This window comes from Ascaphus truei, chromosome 1, assembly GCF_040206685.1.
Source record: "Ascaphus truei isolate aAscTru1 chromosome 1, aAscTru1.hap1, whole genome shotgun sequence".
Taxonomy (NCBI): domain Eukaryota; kingdom Metazoa; phylum Chordata; class Amphibia; order Anura; family Ascaphidae; genus Ascaphus; species Ascaphus truei.
This window is the reverse complement of record NC_134483.1, coordinates 331,282,873-331,300,461: the sequence shown is the minus strand read 5'-3', so window position 1 is coordinate 331,300,461 and position 17,589 is coordinate 331,282,873. Positions and strand designations below refer to the sequence as shown.

Below are 17,589 nucleotides of genomic sequence, written 5' to 3'. Positions count from 1 at the left end.
TGTACAACGACGACGCTGTCTTCTCCTTTCCTGATCCTGCTACGTATGACAACGAACTGCGCAATCCGGATCAGCCTGCGCGGTCTAAGGTCGGTGCTTTTACAACCCCACCTCAGCCTCGCGGTCCGACCCTGGTTTGTGGCGAGCAGAACCCTGACAGTATGCTCGGCCACACAAACTCGGACCGCCCTGTGGTGAGGGTTGGTAAGTTTCTGTCTGAAAGCCTGTCCCAGCCTGTAAACCAGTCCCAGTGTGAATACCAGTTTCTATGTGAGATAATACCCCTGATTGAAGATCTGATTGTGTTTGTAGGTTTAACCCCTTTGCAAAACAAATGCCGTAATGATCTCATGATGAAGGTTTACCGCCTCCGGGACTTAAAACAATTGCTGGCCGCTTGTATTTGCTTTCCTGGTTACCCTTTAACTTGGGAAAATGTGTACCCTTTAGAATTGGACGACGCCCAAAAGGAACTCTCTTCCCTGGCCTTGTCTTTAGACATTTATATAGCAAAAGAGGACCCTCTCCTCATGTTGGCTGATGCCCAAAAAACACTCCATATCCTTTCCATGACATTGGACATTTGCATAAAGGAACAGGATCCTCCCCTCGCCAGCTTCGCTGCCGCTTGGCTGTATCCCTGGTCTACCACGGATCCTTGCCCTGAGTGTATGGCCAGGTCACGCCCCTAGCTTCAGAGGAGAGATTCCTGGTCTCTCCTAATACAGAGAGAAGATTACCTATGTTTTACTCTCAGGCATTGTCTGCATTAACCCCTGTAAATTCTTGCTGCCTCCAAGTTAATGCCTTCGTTTTAGCCTCAGAGAATGAGTCCACAAGTCAGACAGCAGAGGTTGCATTGAGGGATTCCCATAACCGTACGGAGTCCCTAGATATTCTTTGCTATAAATCCCCTGCTTCAGCTCAAGTTTCCGCAGTTTCGTCTCCGAAAACTTCGGCTAAAGTTCTGGTTCCCGATAAATCTATTCAGGAGTCAGGTTTTTCCCTAAGCTTGGTAGCAGAGTTCCTTCTCCCGGGTATTTCACTGAACCAGCCTGTCGCCCACATAGCGGTGATCCCTGCTTCAGCGCATTGTTCCCATATTAGGGAGTCTGCAGTAATTTCTGGTTTCCCAGACATTCCTTACCAAATACCTACTTCAGAGACCAGTACAGTTTTAATTAACCCCCGGGTACTGTCTGAGTTCTCCTCCTCTTTAAGCTTAGGGTTAAAAGCATACAGTAGTCTGTATGTCCCTCCTGGGGTTCATATTGTGTTCCCAGGAATGTTTGCTGACGCACGGTTTTCGCCCAAAAGTGACGCTTTTTCATGTAGACTAGTAAGAAACCCACACACTGTTTCTCCTTTCTCTGAATTGTGTCTTACTGGTTTTGAGACTTTGGGAGGTAGTGATTCTCCTTCAGATTCTGAATCTCTTCCTACGATGGTTATTCTGGCTGAGGGTTTCCCTGATTTCTCTCTCAAGGTTAATCCTCCAGAGATCAGTATATCTGGGGTCACTCCCTTTGTATTATCTGAGACCATCATGCATATTTTACAAATCCTGGGGTTTAAATCTGAGCTATTTAGCTGTCCTGCCTTTGCTGAAATCCAGTCCCTCAGTACTGTGTCTAAATATGTCCCAGCAAACATGGGGTTACTCTGGGAAGAAATTAAAGCTCCTCTCTTAAAGGGTATTTTTTCTCACATGTCCAGCAAATCTAGAACCTCAGTAATTGTTTCTAAGTCACTTATCAATACATCTGATTTTTTCTCTAATCAAACCCAGACACCCTCACTATCGGGTAGGAGTCCTGTGATCAGAGATTTTGCACTAGAAAACACACCTATTCATGTTTTTGTCAGGTTAGGTACCCCTGTGGTTAGGGCCATTACAGTTTCGGAAAAGACTCCTTGTACTCCTAAGGTGCCTGTCACTGAGGTACAGACTTCAGCTTCTGATGTTAACTTCCCTCCCGCCACTACCCTGGCTCTGCCTTTTTCTCAAGATACTGATATGAAAATCCCAAGGTCTATTCCTGATTCACTGACAATACTATCTTCCAATGAAGATTTCCCAGTATTGGGGAGCTCTACTGTTGTTTGCTTCTCTGCTCCTGCCAAACCATGGTTTTGTCCCTCGGAATTTTCGGTTGCCCCTGTTATTTCCTCTCAGTTGGAAATACTCTATACATATCCCAAGATTTCGGTTCCTATGCCTGGGTTACTGCTTGCCTTGTCACCTTCCATACCAATACCGGGAGATGCTTCCAACCAGCCTATACCCTTACTAACCATTACCTGGGAGCCTTCTAGAGGAAAAATTCCTCGCAAATTCCAACATGCAGTGGTCAGCCAAGACTTTTTCTGTTACAAAGTTCCTCCTGGTGTATTCGATCAACTATCAGGGCCGCTGATCCTAGAGTCCGGTTCATTTATTAAAGACTGGGCTTCCTGTAGGGGTTCTTCTGCCGTTTCTGCTCTGGAACCCTCTGGTTCTTCACAGCCCTGGATTTCCAAGTCATTTTGCGAGGCGAGCCATGTACCAAAGATGTTTCTTCCATCAATCTCATATCCTAGAACTGTACTCACCAAAGAACTGCTCGTTTACGGATGCCCTTTCCATCTAAAGAATTTTAGGAACAACTCAATGTCCCCAAGACCCATGGATGGTCCTGTCTGGCCGCAGTTCTCACCGGGGGGTGGGGGTACACTAAGGACTAACCACGAGTCTCTGGACCACGACTCTAACCCCAATCCTAGACGGTTCAGCAACAATTCCCGGTCCTCCAACTCTGTGTGCTCATGTTCGCCCGGAGGTCTCGCGTGAAGGGGGGGGTACTGTAAGGAATCCGCTCCGCAGTTTACTGGTTGCCTTACCTTGCACACCTGTGCAGTCCTGGAGCACCTCTCCTGATGTTTGCTGCAGCCTGGATTCACTCAACAAAGCAATACACACTCCCTCTGGTATCTATTGCAGCTGTGCAGCCTATCACTGCAATCTAGACTTGCATTCACTCATTGGAGCAGTACCTTCACACCCCCCTCCGGGGATTGGCCCGCTGGCCTTTAAGTACTGTCTTCCCATAATGCTCCCTGCCGAGCATAGTCCTAACTGGATGTCTACTGTTTTGCCACAAGCCCTCGCTTGTTCTCCTATGCTGATACCAGGTTCCGCCCTGCGTCCTTCAGCTTCCTTCAAGCCGCTTGTTCTCCTATGCTGATACCAGGTTCCGCCCTGCGTCCTTCAGCTCCCTTCAAGCCGCTTGTTCTCCTATGCTGATACGGAGGTTCCGCCCTGCGCCCTTCAGCTTCCTTCAAGCTCCCGCTTGTTCTCCTGCGCTGAAGCAAAGGTATCCCCTATGTCTTCAGCTTCCTGCTTTCCTGCACTGAGGCAAAGGTATCCCCTGCGCCCTTCAGTCTCCTGATTCCTGCACTGTAGCGGAGGTTTCCCTGTGGATCTTCAGCTTCCTGGTTCCTGGGGCCTACTCTTTCCCTAATCTAGAGAGGCCGTGTCCTGGTTCCTGCGCTGTTACAGAGGATTCCCCAGCCGCTCAGGACTCTTGCGCTGTAGCACTGGTGCACCCGTGCAGTAAAGCGGTGTGCTATTCTGGTCTGCCTACCATCTCCTGTGACCAGTACCATGGGCCATGGTCGTCGCTCGCGCAGAGGCCAACCCCTCGCTCCTAAGCTGAAGCGGGGCTCTCCTGACTACCTGTTGCCGAACTCTTGCCTGAACAATGTTTATCCTGATATCTCCTGTCCTGACCCTGGCTTGTACAACGACGACGCTGTCTTCTCCTTTCCTGATCCTGCTACGTATGACAACGAACTGCGCAATCCGGATCAGCCTGCGCGGTCTCAGGTTGGTGCTTTTACAACCCCACCTCAGCCTCGCGGTCCGACCCTGGTTTGTGGCGAGCAGAACCCTGACAATTGTATAACTCTGTTCATTTATGTAACTGTATTTGTAACCATGTATTATGTCATCATAACTATCTATGCCCAGGACATACGTGAAAACGAGAGGTAATTCTCAATCTATTACTTCCTGGTAAAACATTTGATAAATTATTATAGCAATAAAAACAATTCCCTTAATGATACTTTAGAGCACCAATAAGTTTTAGTTTTTGTGGAATATTTGTGGTTACTGTGGATGAGTGGGTGTGGTTATTTTTTTTGTGTGTGTTCTGTCTGTACAGGTTAAAAGCCATGACCAATTCTTATTACATTTTGAGGGCACCTTTCCGCCATCCTAACTTAGATCTGCCAGAAGTTTTAACCAAATCGGTGCAGCCCCCATCTTGGGAGTATTTTTTGTTTTTTGAAATTATAAAATAAAATTAAACATCTCATCAACCAGATTTTGTCCCCCTGTTTAATATACTGACGCAGCGGCCGTTATTCGAACACTTCACGCGTCATGTACTTCGGAATCCCGATTTGAAACTGCGGGATGAATTCCAGCCTCCCCGCACTAAGATGCGCGCGCGGTGAGTGCAGAAAAACGAATTTTAGTGTTCTGGCTTTTAAAAACATGAAATTGACACAGTAGCACAGTAGCACAGTAGCACATTACTGTACACATTACAATTCATCCATTTTATTTCAACCGAAGAAACAGAATCCATGAAATTCAAACAAAACATCTGCGATAAGCGCGGGTGCCTGGGGCGATTGGCCGCGTTCATGCTGCGTGGGAAACAGCAGAGAACTCAAAATCGGCGCCGAGATGTGTTCGAATAACAGCCGCTGCAGCAGTAAGACCTATTTTTGTTTGTACAATGGGGGTGTAGTTCTTAGTAGAGCGTGGAAATCAGACCTTTGGTCATTGAGTGGTCCTTTCAAATATTTTTGTATACGGTATTGCTGAAGGTGTAGGAAAGGCCCTTTCAAATTAAATGTCTAATCTGTACATGATTGTAGCAATGTGGTGAGCGCACAGGGATAGGCAAGAGATGAAAAAAGTAAAATATATATGAGTGAAATGTTTGTTATTATTTTTTTCATCTCTTGCCTATCCCTGTGCGCTCACCACATATCTAGAATCACCGTCTATTGAGGGTCAAGGAAGGATTCCTTCTTCAGGTTGAGCTGCATATTATTATTATGATTGTATCTACTAAGAGTTTTTAGGGGAGTGCCGTAGTTTTCTATCTGTATAATCTAATCTGTACATGTCTGTATAGTTGGGTTGGGAGGTCATTGCTGGGTTTATTCTAATGAATTAAATTATTCTATCCGGTCTCTGTGGTGGCACTTTTCATTTGATACATTTGGTTGCTCACCTAGTTTTGCAGTCGAGAGATTTCGATAAATACCTCCCAACATACCTCCTTGTTTCTTTAAACTAATTAATAGGCGTTTGCTTATGTTTTGGTGCAGGATTTGGGATGGGTAAAAATAGCATTTGTTTTCTAAGGTGATAGTGACGGCACAACACATTAACCTTCCCAGCTCCCAAACATGGAGTATGTTTTCTAGGGAGTGATTGGACTGTCCGCTCCATCGGATTGGAATGTAAGTGGAGTTCTAATGTGAACACTCCTGGAGCAATCACATGATGTGGGAGTGCTGGAGATCTGGGGGCACTCTAAACGTTAATTGGTTATTAATGTCCTTGTTTATAAAGGATATTCATTAATGAAAGTAGGATTTATATAGAACGGTTTAGACAATAGGTCTATCTATCCGGTTATGTTTTGCAACTGATAAATGTTAACGTGTTACGAGAGGGGGAAATACACAGGCTCGTATAATGACAGGCATTGCTTCCAGGGTTTTCTCATATTTCTTTTAAGCTTAACCCCATATAAGGGATTATACTGCCAATGTGCCCAGGGGCTGGTTTAGCTATACAAGTACAGCTTCTTATTGCTGTTTTAATGAAATTGTTCCCACATGTCCTTTACCATGTAGGGCAGCTCTCGTTGAAACTGTTCCCTAAATTAACAGCTCCAAAGAATTTTTCTAAGAAAAGTGGTGAAACATTTTATTTATTGTTTTGTTTTATATGGTGCTGCCAATACACAAATAGTCTATGGTCTAAAGACCAATTATGCAGCAATCCTTGAAGTGACAGGGTATTAAATGGCAAGTGAAGGATTAACAGAGAATATAGCGAACATTAAAAAAAATAAATAAGGGAATAGCAGCAAAACATGTTGTTGCCGTTCTCATTTTGTTGTGGTTGATGATTTTAAAATCTGACTTTCATGATATTTATAAGATACCTTATACAAGTGTACATGTGTACACCGTACACTTGAAGAAGAAACCTACAGTATGAGATTTTGATTTACACTATAACTTAATCTATGAAGCATCCCAATGTTGCGTCCTACATTCCTACAGAGATACCACAACCTACAACTAATCTAGATTTCTCCTGGACCATATAGCTACTAGAACCTTGAACCGCATAGTTCTTTATAATTCCCCCCATGTCCAATTTGCTGTATATTGTAACTAGTGACAACAAACCGTAGGTTATAATCCATTCCATCCAATTATAATCCATTCTAGGTATAATCACAAATACTATAGTACAGAGAATCAAATCAACTGGTATGTTTACTGGCGTAACACATTTGGTTAATATTTCCATGTACACCAATATTCAAAAGCTTTCTAATGACTATGGTTGCCTAGGATTATTATCACACTATGCTTGTATGTTCTGCAGATCAACCTTACTCAAACTAAAATGATATATATAGTGTGTGTGTGTGTGTGTGTGTGTATGTGTATATATATATATATATATATATATATATATATATATATATATATATATATATATATATATTATTGTATATATATATATATTATTGTATATATATATTATTGTATATAAAAATATCATTATCATTTGAGGCATATGGTGTATGTAATAATATACAGTGTGCAAACATACGAGTGAGCATTAATCTTACCGTGATGTTAAATTAGGTAAACGCCACATTCAGTGACCTGACCGAGCCTTTGGATCTGGGCCTCCATTGTAAGGTCTCCAGGGCAGGGGGTCTACCCTCTGTCGTATGTGGGATTTACTTGCTACCCTTATCTGTAGTGTTTCCTTTATATTTCCCCTGTATGGTCATTCTGTAAAGGCATGCGTACGCTGTTGGTGTAATTTGGATAACATTATACGTACATAAATACATCGTCTCGTATGATTTCTGAGAAAAGCTTAGTTAGCATTGACGGACTATGGCTATTTGGCTATATGGCTATCCACTGCCAAAGAGAATTGTGGAGCAATACGGTTGTGGACCTCTTTGGCAGTGAAGCGGTTAATGGGCATCGCTCTATCAGGCAAGCGCTGCAGTTGCTATTTCCTCTCCCAGAATGCAATGGTTTACTGACTGCCTCCCAAGTGAGAGGACAGTGACATGCTCAGAGTAACATTAAAGCGTTGTGTGATTGGAGCTGCCATTTTTTTTTATCCCAGCAATATGATTGACCTGTGGCCACATATTGTCCCTTCTTAAAAAAAAAACCTACTATTTGATAGTCTAATTTTGCAGGCCATAACATGTATTTTTATCAATTGGAAAGACAATTCTATTCTCTCGCCCGGTGGGTGGTGGGAATTAGTGCTTTTAGTATACAGGTATGAAAGAGTAACTGCAATTTAATCATCTGCATTTACTACATTTCAAGAAATGATGTCCATTATTGGGAAAGATTTAACATACTGTATGACTTTCTAATGTCAATATAATTCAACTAGTTCTATAATTAACTGTCTCCAGGAAGCAGCTTCACTATGTTTTCTCTCTCCATTTCGTACTTAAACAGATATATTGTACACCTTTTATAGTTGATGTATTTTTTCATTACATGCAGTATTGTTTTAAGCACATTGTTTTTACCCTATTTGTAATATACAGGCATACCCCGGTTTAAGGACGCTCACTTTAAGTACACTCGCGAGTAATTACATATCGACCAATAGGCAAACTGCATCTCACGCATGCGCCTGTCAGCACGTCCTGAACAGCAATACCAGCTCCCTACCTGTACCGAAGCTGTGCGCAAGCGGGGAGACTATAGAGCCTGTTACAAATGCGTTATTTACATCAGTTATGCACGTATATGATGATTGCCGTACAGTACATGCATCGATAAGTGGGGAAAAGGCAGTGCTTCACTTTAAGTACATTTTCGCTTTACATACATGCTTCGGTCCCATTGCGTACGTTAATGCGGGGTATGCCTGTAGTTGACCATTTAAGAGTGTATAACGTGTCTCTTTTTTTTAAATGTCTGTTTATATATCATTTTTATTTAAATTGTTTATTTTCTGTAAACCTAACAAATCTTAATACACACTGTGCTAATGTAAAAGTGAGGCTAAGGCTATAACATGTATCCTCTTCAATGCAATGTGTTGAATGCTCTTCCTGCTATGAGTTGAATGGAGCCACGGGCGGAGTTGTTTTACCCCTGTTCTGTGGAGCCATTGGGTTTTGTGGGAGGTTACCAGGTCATTTGATAATTGGAGATATTTTCCATCTTTTTTTACCGATACCTTCATTTATTGCTGTATTTGTTAATTTAATAAAAGGTAATTAAATGCTACGCATTTAAAAAAGGTTCCTGCTCGAATGAGCATGCGGCTTAGAGCATCTGACTCGTCTTCTGTGCTTGTCTTGCATGGTTCATTGTCTAGCATCCTGACTTTTGTTGCTAAAATCAACACATCATTCTCTGTTTTTTGCTGCTTTTAGGGAATCCGCTTTGACCCAGAAATTCCTCAGACATTACGGCTGGAGTTTGCCAAAGCAAACACGAAGATGGCCAAGAACAAACTAGTCGGCACCCCAAATCCCAGCACCCAGCTGAACAGTGTACCTCAGTTCATCTCTAGGGATCAATGTGAGTATTATGTTGATCGTATTGTATTGATAGTGCAGACTATTTATAAATGTGCTGTTAGCTAGTCGAGCAGCTCATATAGTGTATGCGTAACAGAACATTGTGAAAACAAAAGCATGCTTTAAAGGAACTCTTTATAATGCCATTATAGATGTGCACCTGAGACTGCATAGGCCTTGTCTGTAAATGTTCACATGCAGAAGATGGAATCCCCTCTTAGCTGTGGGTTTTCGTGTGCTTGCACTAATTCTCTGTTGAAACTGTCATTAGCACCTACTGTGAAAGTCAAGGGGTAATTCAACTGTTCTTGAAATGCAGCGAATATTTTTGTCTGATAGTTATTTAGAAGATTTATTCTACTGTAGTTATATAATCCTCTTTTTTTGTGTTTAGTTGCCTTTACGTTTTAGCACAGGACACATTAAAAGGTTTAAAAAGGTTTGGTTGCCACCAAACTAATATCAGTTACACACAAGCATAATCATTTAGTATATCAGTGGTGGCATAAATCAACTGCAACATAAGGCCGGGGCCATGGTAAAAAATACAGCGCTGAGCCTCTCTGAGACAGGAAACTTACCTCCTGCATCCGGCATGTGTGGGGCTTTGGTAGACGCTTCCGCAGGTGTGCGGAGGCGTGTGGAATTGCAGCCGACAGATTCATTTAATTTTTCGCACTGAGGGAAGCGGATGGCCGGTCACGTGACCGGCAAAAGCCAATGGCACTCCGTGATGTCGGCGCTGTGACGTGGCGCGCTAGCCTACTCAATATTAAAGAGAGGCATTGTCCCCACCATTTTTAAATATTGCCACAACAAAGCTGATTAAACAGCTGCATCGATAACATTCGTGAAAAAAATTCTACATGACATTAAATTAATAATGTAATCCATGGAAATTGGTGACGTGGTTTTAGGAGGAGTTGCATATTATAATGGCTTTTTAAAATTCTGCGTCTGAGCCTGTCTTACAGTATTTTCCGATATCTAGATCTCTTGAAACTTGGATGCTGAGTAAATGTCCCTGACTAACAACCCGCATAAAATGTAAGGGAGTTTATTTAACAGGCTTCTTTGGCTGACACAAGCCAAAAGGGATGTTTTTTTTTTTTAAGCTTTGCCTTGAGCAGATGTTTTATGAACTTTATACATAACCCTTTCTTAAAATACTGTACTGCGGCAATTGTGAGAGCCCAGAATTGCATAGAAATAGTTTCAACAGATGTCTGCTTCTCCATAGCACTGTTGTACTGCAGAGTTATCCGTTAGGATACTCTTATGTCTACTGAACATCCCTAGGACCTTCATGGTATCCAGTGGACATCATCCTATTTATGCTCTTTTGTACCGACGATATAGTCCATAGACCTCAGAGCTATGTCTGAGATGGGAAGATACAATCTCCTCTTCCCTTTCTGGCATCAGGCTGTGGGTCCTCACCTTGTGATTGCTACATACAGTTGCCTAAGATCTTCCAACACCAGAAATGCCAATAGGTGAAAATAAGTCACCCTCTCTGCTATGACTATGATGCGGCCACTCTTGTTAATAGTCATTATTTATAATTGCATGACCACATAGAAGGACAACACTTTTAAATAAATATACCTTTCTTGAAGAAACTTTTTAAAACAACATCTCCTGCTAATCCTACTTGAACACATTTTTCCGTCCATGTTGTGGCATTTGAGCCCTATTCTTCTCCTTGACAATGTGTTTTGGTACCCCCTATGCCTATGTCCCCAGCACGCGTGCTTAAGGCCTTTGGGATGGAAACCAGCAGGGTGACGTGTGTTTGTATTAACACATGCCAAGTTCTTCCTGCTTATCTTTCACGTCAGCAGTGTGTAAACTATTAATCTTTGCAGTCAAACTGCACTCACTCCAATGCCATACTGAGTATCTGGGAACCCTTCTCACATTTATATATGTACTGTATTTTTTTTAGGCAGTCAATTCAAACTAAGAAGAATAATGTTCAAATAATCGAAGGGGCATGAGTCAAGATGTTACACAGTAATAAGAGCATTTTGTAAGATTGTAATAGCTTTAATAATTTAATATAAAAGAAAAAGCCTTTGAGTGTGTGGACTGGGTGTAAACCTTGAACAACATTGGTGCAAAGATAACCAACGGCAGCTATATACAGTATCTGTACAAGTCTCAGCTGCAAAACCTGAGAAAACTGAGGCAAAACAGGCAGATACAACAAATCTAAAAATCACATTAAAGCACATTTCTTCTTCATAAATCTGGTGATGCATTTTTGCACCAGTCTTGGCCAGATTGTGATAGTTATTTAACATATTACATGGAGTAGTGTGTTTTTTAAATCTCGTTTACAGCAGTATTGGTTTACTGGACATTCTAGAAATAAAATGATGCAGCAATTGTTGTTTAAACATTACATTGCAGTATGACATGTACAGTAGTCATGTCTTTGTCCGCTTGTCAATTTGCCTTCCATTTAAAAACTGGACCAATATAATGATGTTGGAGCTATTAAACTGCGCTCAATGCAGAGGGTTTAAGCTGTGGTGCTCTCAGAATTCACGTCATGTAGCTCTCTCCTGAAGACCATGGCTTTTCTATTGCTGCCTCAGTATTTGGACTGATTTTTAGATGCAGGTTCACTTTTTCTAAAGCGTATACACTATTACTTTGTTATTGCTGCATTTATATGAAGTAATGTGAATGCGAGTTAAATTCATGAACGTTATGTAGCGGGCTGCATTATTCCCTCTTGGTGGGATGTGCTGTGATATTCTGCATGGCAATGGGATATGTTGTCTTTTCTGGGGGGACCAATGAAGCCTGCTACCTCTGTACATTCATCAAACACAATCTGCTGGGGTGCTAATACCTTTTTGCTGCCTTATGACATACCCGGGGTATGGATAGAGCACCAGATCGCCAAGAACCTTGTCTACTTCATGCTATTTTTTTCTCATTGTCAAGGAGTAGACCATGTTCACAGCTCCATCAGAGCAGTGCACTCGATTGGAAGTGGAGCTCTCTCCACTCCCTTTAACGTCACTGGGAGGGGGGACGGACGTAACCATGTGATGGCTACTGAACCGATCACATGGCCGCGATCCTGGACGTCTGGTGGCACATAGTTGATGATGGCAATAATTTTAAATGGCATCTTTCTTATTAACTAACCATTTGGGTGCCTATGACATAGCTGGAGTGCCATGGGGGGACAGTTTTCAACGTAAAGAAAGGGCACGTAGAAGTTTGTTTTGACACACTGCTTCATTTTCTGCTCGCTGTTGCATCACATGTATTGTGTAAAAGTGCTTCCATAGACCTATAGATATTGATGCAAAGAGACGCAAGATGAAAATGGTGCCATTTGCGTCCATTGTGCTCCACATTATGCCTTGATACATCATCCCCATGGGGTCTTGCACTCCAGCGCCCCCATGACACTCCCGGCCTAGTCATAATCTTATTGCTCGTTTTTGTAGGGCACAATCGCAGAACACAATCTATAAGGAAGTCGAACGGAAGGGGGACGACTCTTCCGTTCTGTCATCAATGCCAGAACAATCACATGACCGCTTCAGTCAAGCGGTCATGTGTTCGCGAGTGCCGGAGGGGCCGTGGCACTCCATTGCCGCGGCCCCACCAGCACTCAAAGGGTTAAATCTTAGTTGGTATAATATATATAATATATATAGCAAATGGAAATATTACTGTATGCTCATTTCAATGTCTTAGACAGGTCTGCATCCCCGCCTTTCACCATTATCACCCAGCACACAGCACTTCCACTGCAGCAAGCATGAATGAGGGAGTTTTCTAGCCTGACGGCATTGGTCATTATATTTGGTAGCTCCTCCATGTCTAAACATACAATACTACTGCTTTACATTTTTACATACAAAGAAATAAAACAGTCTGCATAAGACACCCATAGAGTAATGACCAGTATGTTCCTACCCAGAAAGAACTCACATTACCTTTGCGTGCTGTCCCCTCTGGCAGCGAAGGGGATAAGATCGGTTAATCAGATTCAATAGATCAGAGATCTTCAACTGGCGCCCGAGGGCCAAATGGGGCCCCCTGGCTGAGAAGGCTTTGATGTGGCCCTTAGATTCCCCACTCCTGCTAAGTCCATACTAGATTATTCGGCACCTATCTCACTGGCAAGTTAGAGTAGTGTAAATATATATTGTACACATGTTATAAATGCTGCACTAGAAGGGAGGTCTGTGATACGCATCGCAGGACAACCAAAACAATTGCGTTATAGGTGCACACAAGAAGGATTATAGCATCACTTTTAATGAATATAACTAAAATAAAATGGCAATGGGAAAATCAGCGCAGGGTGATTAGTGTGCAAAACACTGTGATGAAAGTGGCTAAATACGTTTAAAAAAACAGGTTCGATTACTAACATGTTGTGGCTATGCAATGGCTAATAAAACTATATAGATAAATAATTAGCCCACGGGTTAATTATCCCAATAAGTGCTTGCAAGCCTTGAAATGCATCTAAAATGACATTGCAATAAGCTTGTGGCCCTTGTACTCCTAAATGTTTAGTGATCTTGCCCCTTTGGAGAACTAGTTAAGAGCCCTGCAATAGAGAATTGAAAACAAGTACTGCACATATCAACATGACATCTCACTCCATTGCAGTGGGGTGAGCAGAGAGTTTTGTTGTTCTCGAACAATGAAAAAAAATAAGATCCTATTCTATTTGAATAATACAGCTGCAGTGATGGCAACCGAGTATTCATTCTTTGCACTTGTGTACCACTTCTCTGATCCTCTCCCACTTAATAATATTTGCTTCTTTTTCTCGTCCGCCACAATGTTTTATGAAAACTTCATATGAAAGGTTTCCAGGCGCCAAAGTCAAAACAGCTGGCAGTGTTACATGCCCCATTATATCTCTAATAAAGAATAGGAAATGTGATCCTTTTGTAAACATGAAAACCTGAAGAAGGAATCTGTAGAATATGAACCAATTGTGAATTACAAGTTCAAGGCTGAAGTAGCCCAGCAAGTGACCCTCAGACAATTCCCAGTGCTGTATCATGTTAAAGCAGCAAATCATGTCAAATCTGATGTTTTTTTTTTAAATAAATCACTTCTGTAGTATTAGATGATTTTTTTTTTTTAATTCGACCCTTAATGCCACTTTTACTGAGTTCTAATATACTCAGTATCCTTTGATTTCTACCGCAGGTCTAGCCACCTCCTCAGCAGTGCAAGATCTTTGTAACACTTTCCTGTTTGTGATCATTTGTTGCCAATATTCCCAGCAGTTTGAGCTACAAACTGTAACAACAGATAATGTTACCGTGGTAATATAAGGATACACTGTAGCTGCTGAGTTACACTGACTGAAACAGTCATTGTGTTAGGCCTAGTCCATGCTGACGGAGCGCTCGCGAGCCCGCGCGCATGCGGCGCGATGAATAACATTATGGCAATGAAAATGTCTATGCAGCGCGCATGCACGTGAGCGTGGGGAAGAGCGATGCGTGCGGAGACAAACGTTTTTTTGTCTTTCCCACACGATGGCCGGGTCACAGCCACGCCCCACGAAACACTCCGAATCGTGCCTAGCTACAGTCCAGGAATCGCACCTGCGGCAAGCACGCGCCACGTCACGGCGCTCCATTTCGCGCGCAGGCAGCATGGATACGGCCTTAGTCACACAATCAGGATTTTCATAGATACAGTAGAGGCAACTCTTATTCTAACAAAAACCAGTGGCAATTCCCCAAAAGACCCAGGTACACCCAGGTACATTCTGAATACATGCCTTAAACTTTCCTTAAACTAGCCCCAGCATTTCTGCATTGATTAATGGCTTATCAGATTAACAGCGGGGGTCCCTGGCAGTCCCATTCAAACTGAATGGGACTGCCAGGGATCCCTGCTGTGTTAATCCTATGGGTCGTTAGTCAATGCAGAAATGCCTTAAACGTGCCTCAAACTAGCCCAGAACATACCCAGCACATACCCAGCACATACCCAGAATGTAACCCGGCTAGTTTACGGCAAATGTTAGAATAAACGTTGCCTCTACTGTATATAACAGGAGCACCAAACGATTGCCAGCTTAGGTAAGAATGTAGAATTATACATTGTCACATAGAGGGGGAAATGGCGCATTGCTTGTTAAATATGTCTCACTGATTGTTGGTTTTGCTTATTGCAATGTATGTTTCTTTTTCTTTTCTTTTTTACATGGAGATTAAATGTAAATCTCCATGCACCTTTCCTGGTAATATATTTTTTAAACGAAAATTACATCAACCTGTTTCATTGGAGCCACTCTAATATTACTAGAGGAAAGGTAAAAGACAAATGGTAAGGGAAGGTTAAGTGCCAAGTTTAGGGAGCTTCTCTTAATGCAGAAAAACAGCAGTACAGGCATACCCCGCATTAACGTACGCAATGGGTCCCGAGCATGTATGTAAAGCGAAAATGTACTTTTTCCCACTTATCGATGCATGTACTGTACTGCAATCGTCATATACGTGCATAACTGATGTAAATAACGCATGTGTAACAGGCTCTATAGTCGCCCCGCTTGCGCACAGCTTCGGTACAGTTAGGGAGCCGGTATTGCTGTTCAGGACGTGCTGACAGACGCATGCGCGAGCTGCCATTTGCCTTTTGGGCGATTATGTCCTTACTCGCGAGTGTACTTAAAGTGAGTGTCCTTAAACCGGGGTATTCCTGTACACCGAAATGTGAGCATGGATTCAAATACATTGTCTTTCTTGCATTATGGTGATATGCAGAACAAGATGTATGGTTTCAATAGGAAACTGTATTCTGCATAAAAGATTGATGTATGTTTGGGACAGTTGTACAGTATAAGACCCTTATCTGGGACTGGTTATAGTTTAGCCAATCTTTTTTTTTTTTTTTTAGTAGCTTAGCATATGTGACTGATACGTGAGGTTTCTTCCAAGTCATTACCTGGTTCATATTACAGTATCTAATAATCAGACACTGGCATCCCATGGGCCAATCAGGATGGAGGAGACTACCCAGCCCCCTAGAAATAGCCCTGCTCTCTCCCTGTTTTGGGAAATTCCCCGCTGGGTTAGCAAACACTGCACTAGGCAAACTACGCGGCTGCCACCCCCCACATTTTCCGCCTAGTGGTTAATCCGGCCCTAAATTTAACTACACATAATGCTCGGGCTTTTGTGTCTTAATTAACATAAAGTTAGACATGTACTTGTTGCTTTAACCACGGTGAGTGCTCATTTGCATGTTATTACCCAGAATCCCTGCCTACAGTGGAGGCGCATTGTATACCGAGAGATAATGGGGAAAGGCAGGTTTGTGGACCAGGCTGAGACATGTGAGTGGGCTCATGAGTGGTGTTTTTACTTGCGGTGCAGTGGAGGGTTTTTGTCACTTTCTTACTCACCATAACTTACTTTGTGCACTTGGTTGCTTTAACTAGAAAGGCGATCTGTATTATTAACCTCATGAAACAACTGTGTGAAAATATGCTTTTAGAGGTCAGATGTCTTCCGGAAGATTTTTTCCCTGGAGATTGGCGTAACACTGTAAGAATGATTGTGTTACAGGCATAATTATCCTCATTAAGTCTGTGCTGAACTCTCCCAGGGAGTCTCACTAATCACAACGGTGCTGTTGTCAGAATGTCATTAATCCCAAACACAGAACATTCTAGAAGCAGTGTCATGTGTACGTGTGTATATGTGCTGTCATTCAAAACTTGTCTTTGTGTAACTGGACAATTAACACTAATAATTTACTAAACAAAGAAAATAATAATAACATATTTACTCTATCTATCAATCATCTATCTATAAACAATGCCACAGAACTACACACTAGTTTTATGAGCTACTGTAAAATAAAGGCCTTTATAGAGACACAGAAATTGAGATGAGGAGAACCTCTTAGCCCACCTAGTTTGCCCACTCTCCTGTGTGCTGTGAAACCTCATTAGATCCTTCGGGTGCGTTTTTCTATATTTAAGATAACTTTGTGTCTATTCCAAGCTGCCCTGTTGTATTCGCTTCTACCATCTCTGCTCGGAGGCTGTTCCATGAATCTACTGCCCATTCTGTGAAGGACTTCATTATATTTCTCCTGAGCCACTCACCCTCCAGTTTCTCCTCATGTTCTAGCACATTTTACTAAGGCCCAGATCCACAACACGGTGCTAAGCTGTAGCACGCGTTTATTGCCATTCGTTTGAATAGGAGCTGAGGCGTGCTAAAGCTTAGCACACTTTTGTGGAGCTGGCCCTAGGTATACTGAGACCGTTACAGGATATTTGCTGTGGTTGTTGTAGCATTTTAACAAGCACACTTGCGCCCTTCTAGTGATTCTCTCCCTATTTACTACATACCACGCCACCAATATCTGCTTGTTTGTATTACTTTTTGTGTCTGCAGACAACAGCCGCTATGTTTGTCTCTTTTGCAACTAGTATCACTGGTGCAGCGACTCCACCTGCGACAGCTCCCGCCAGCGGGAGAGTGAGTCTTCACAGGACATCTAAGCAATAATTACTGACACACAGCCAATTACCGTAACCAACTTCCTTTACTCTTAGGCCAAGATCATATATATGTATACACAATAGCATCCCCCGAATCCACCCAACATAACAAGCCACGGCGGGCTTAACACCGACTCGCGCCTCGGCGGACGCTACCACACTCATGCGCCACGGCGG

At 42.5% G+C, this 17,589-nt stretch overlaps 1 protein-coding gene across 5 annotated transcripts in view; it reads left to right on the top strand.

Moving 5' to 3' along the window:
- RBPMS (RNA binding protein, mRNA processing factor) overlaps positions 1-17,589 on the top strand; it is a 225,687-nt gene that overhangs the window by 139,985 nt on the left and 68,113 nt on the right. For all 5 annotated transcript variants that reach the window (XM_075607477.1, XM_075607453.1, XM_075607469.1 and 2 more), the window contains one exon: positions 8,739-8,886. In XM_075607477.1, the coding sequence (XP_075463592.1) occupies positions 8,739-8,886 (148 nt within the window). The remainder of the gene's footprint in view (positions 1-8,738; positions 8,887-17,589) is intronic.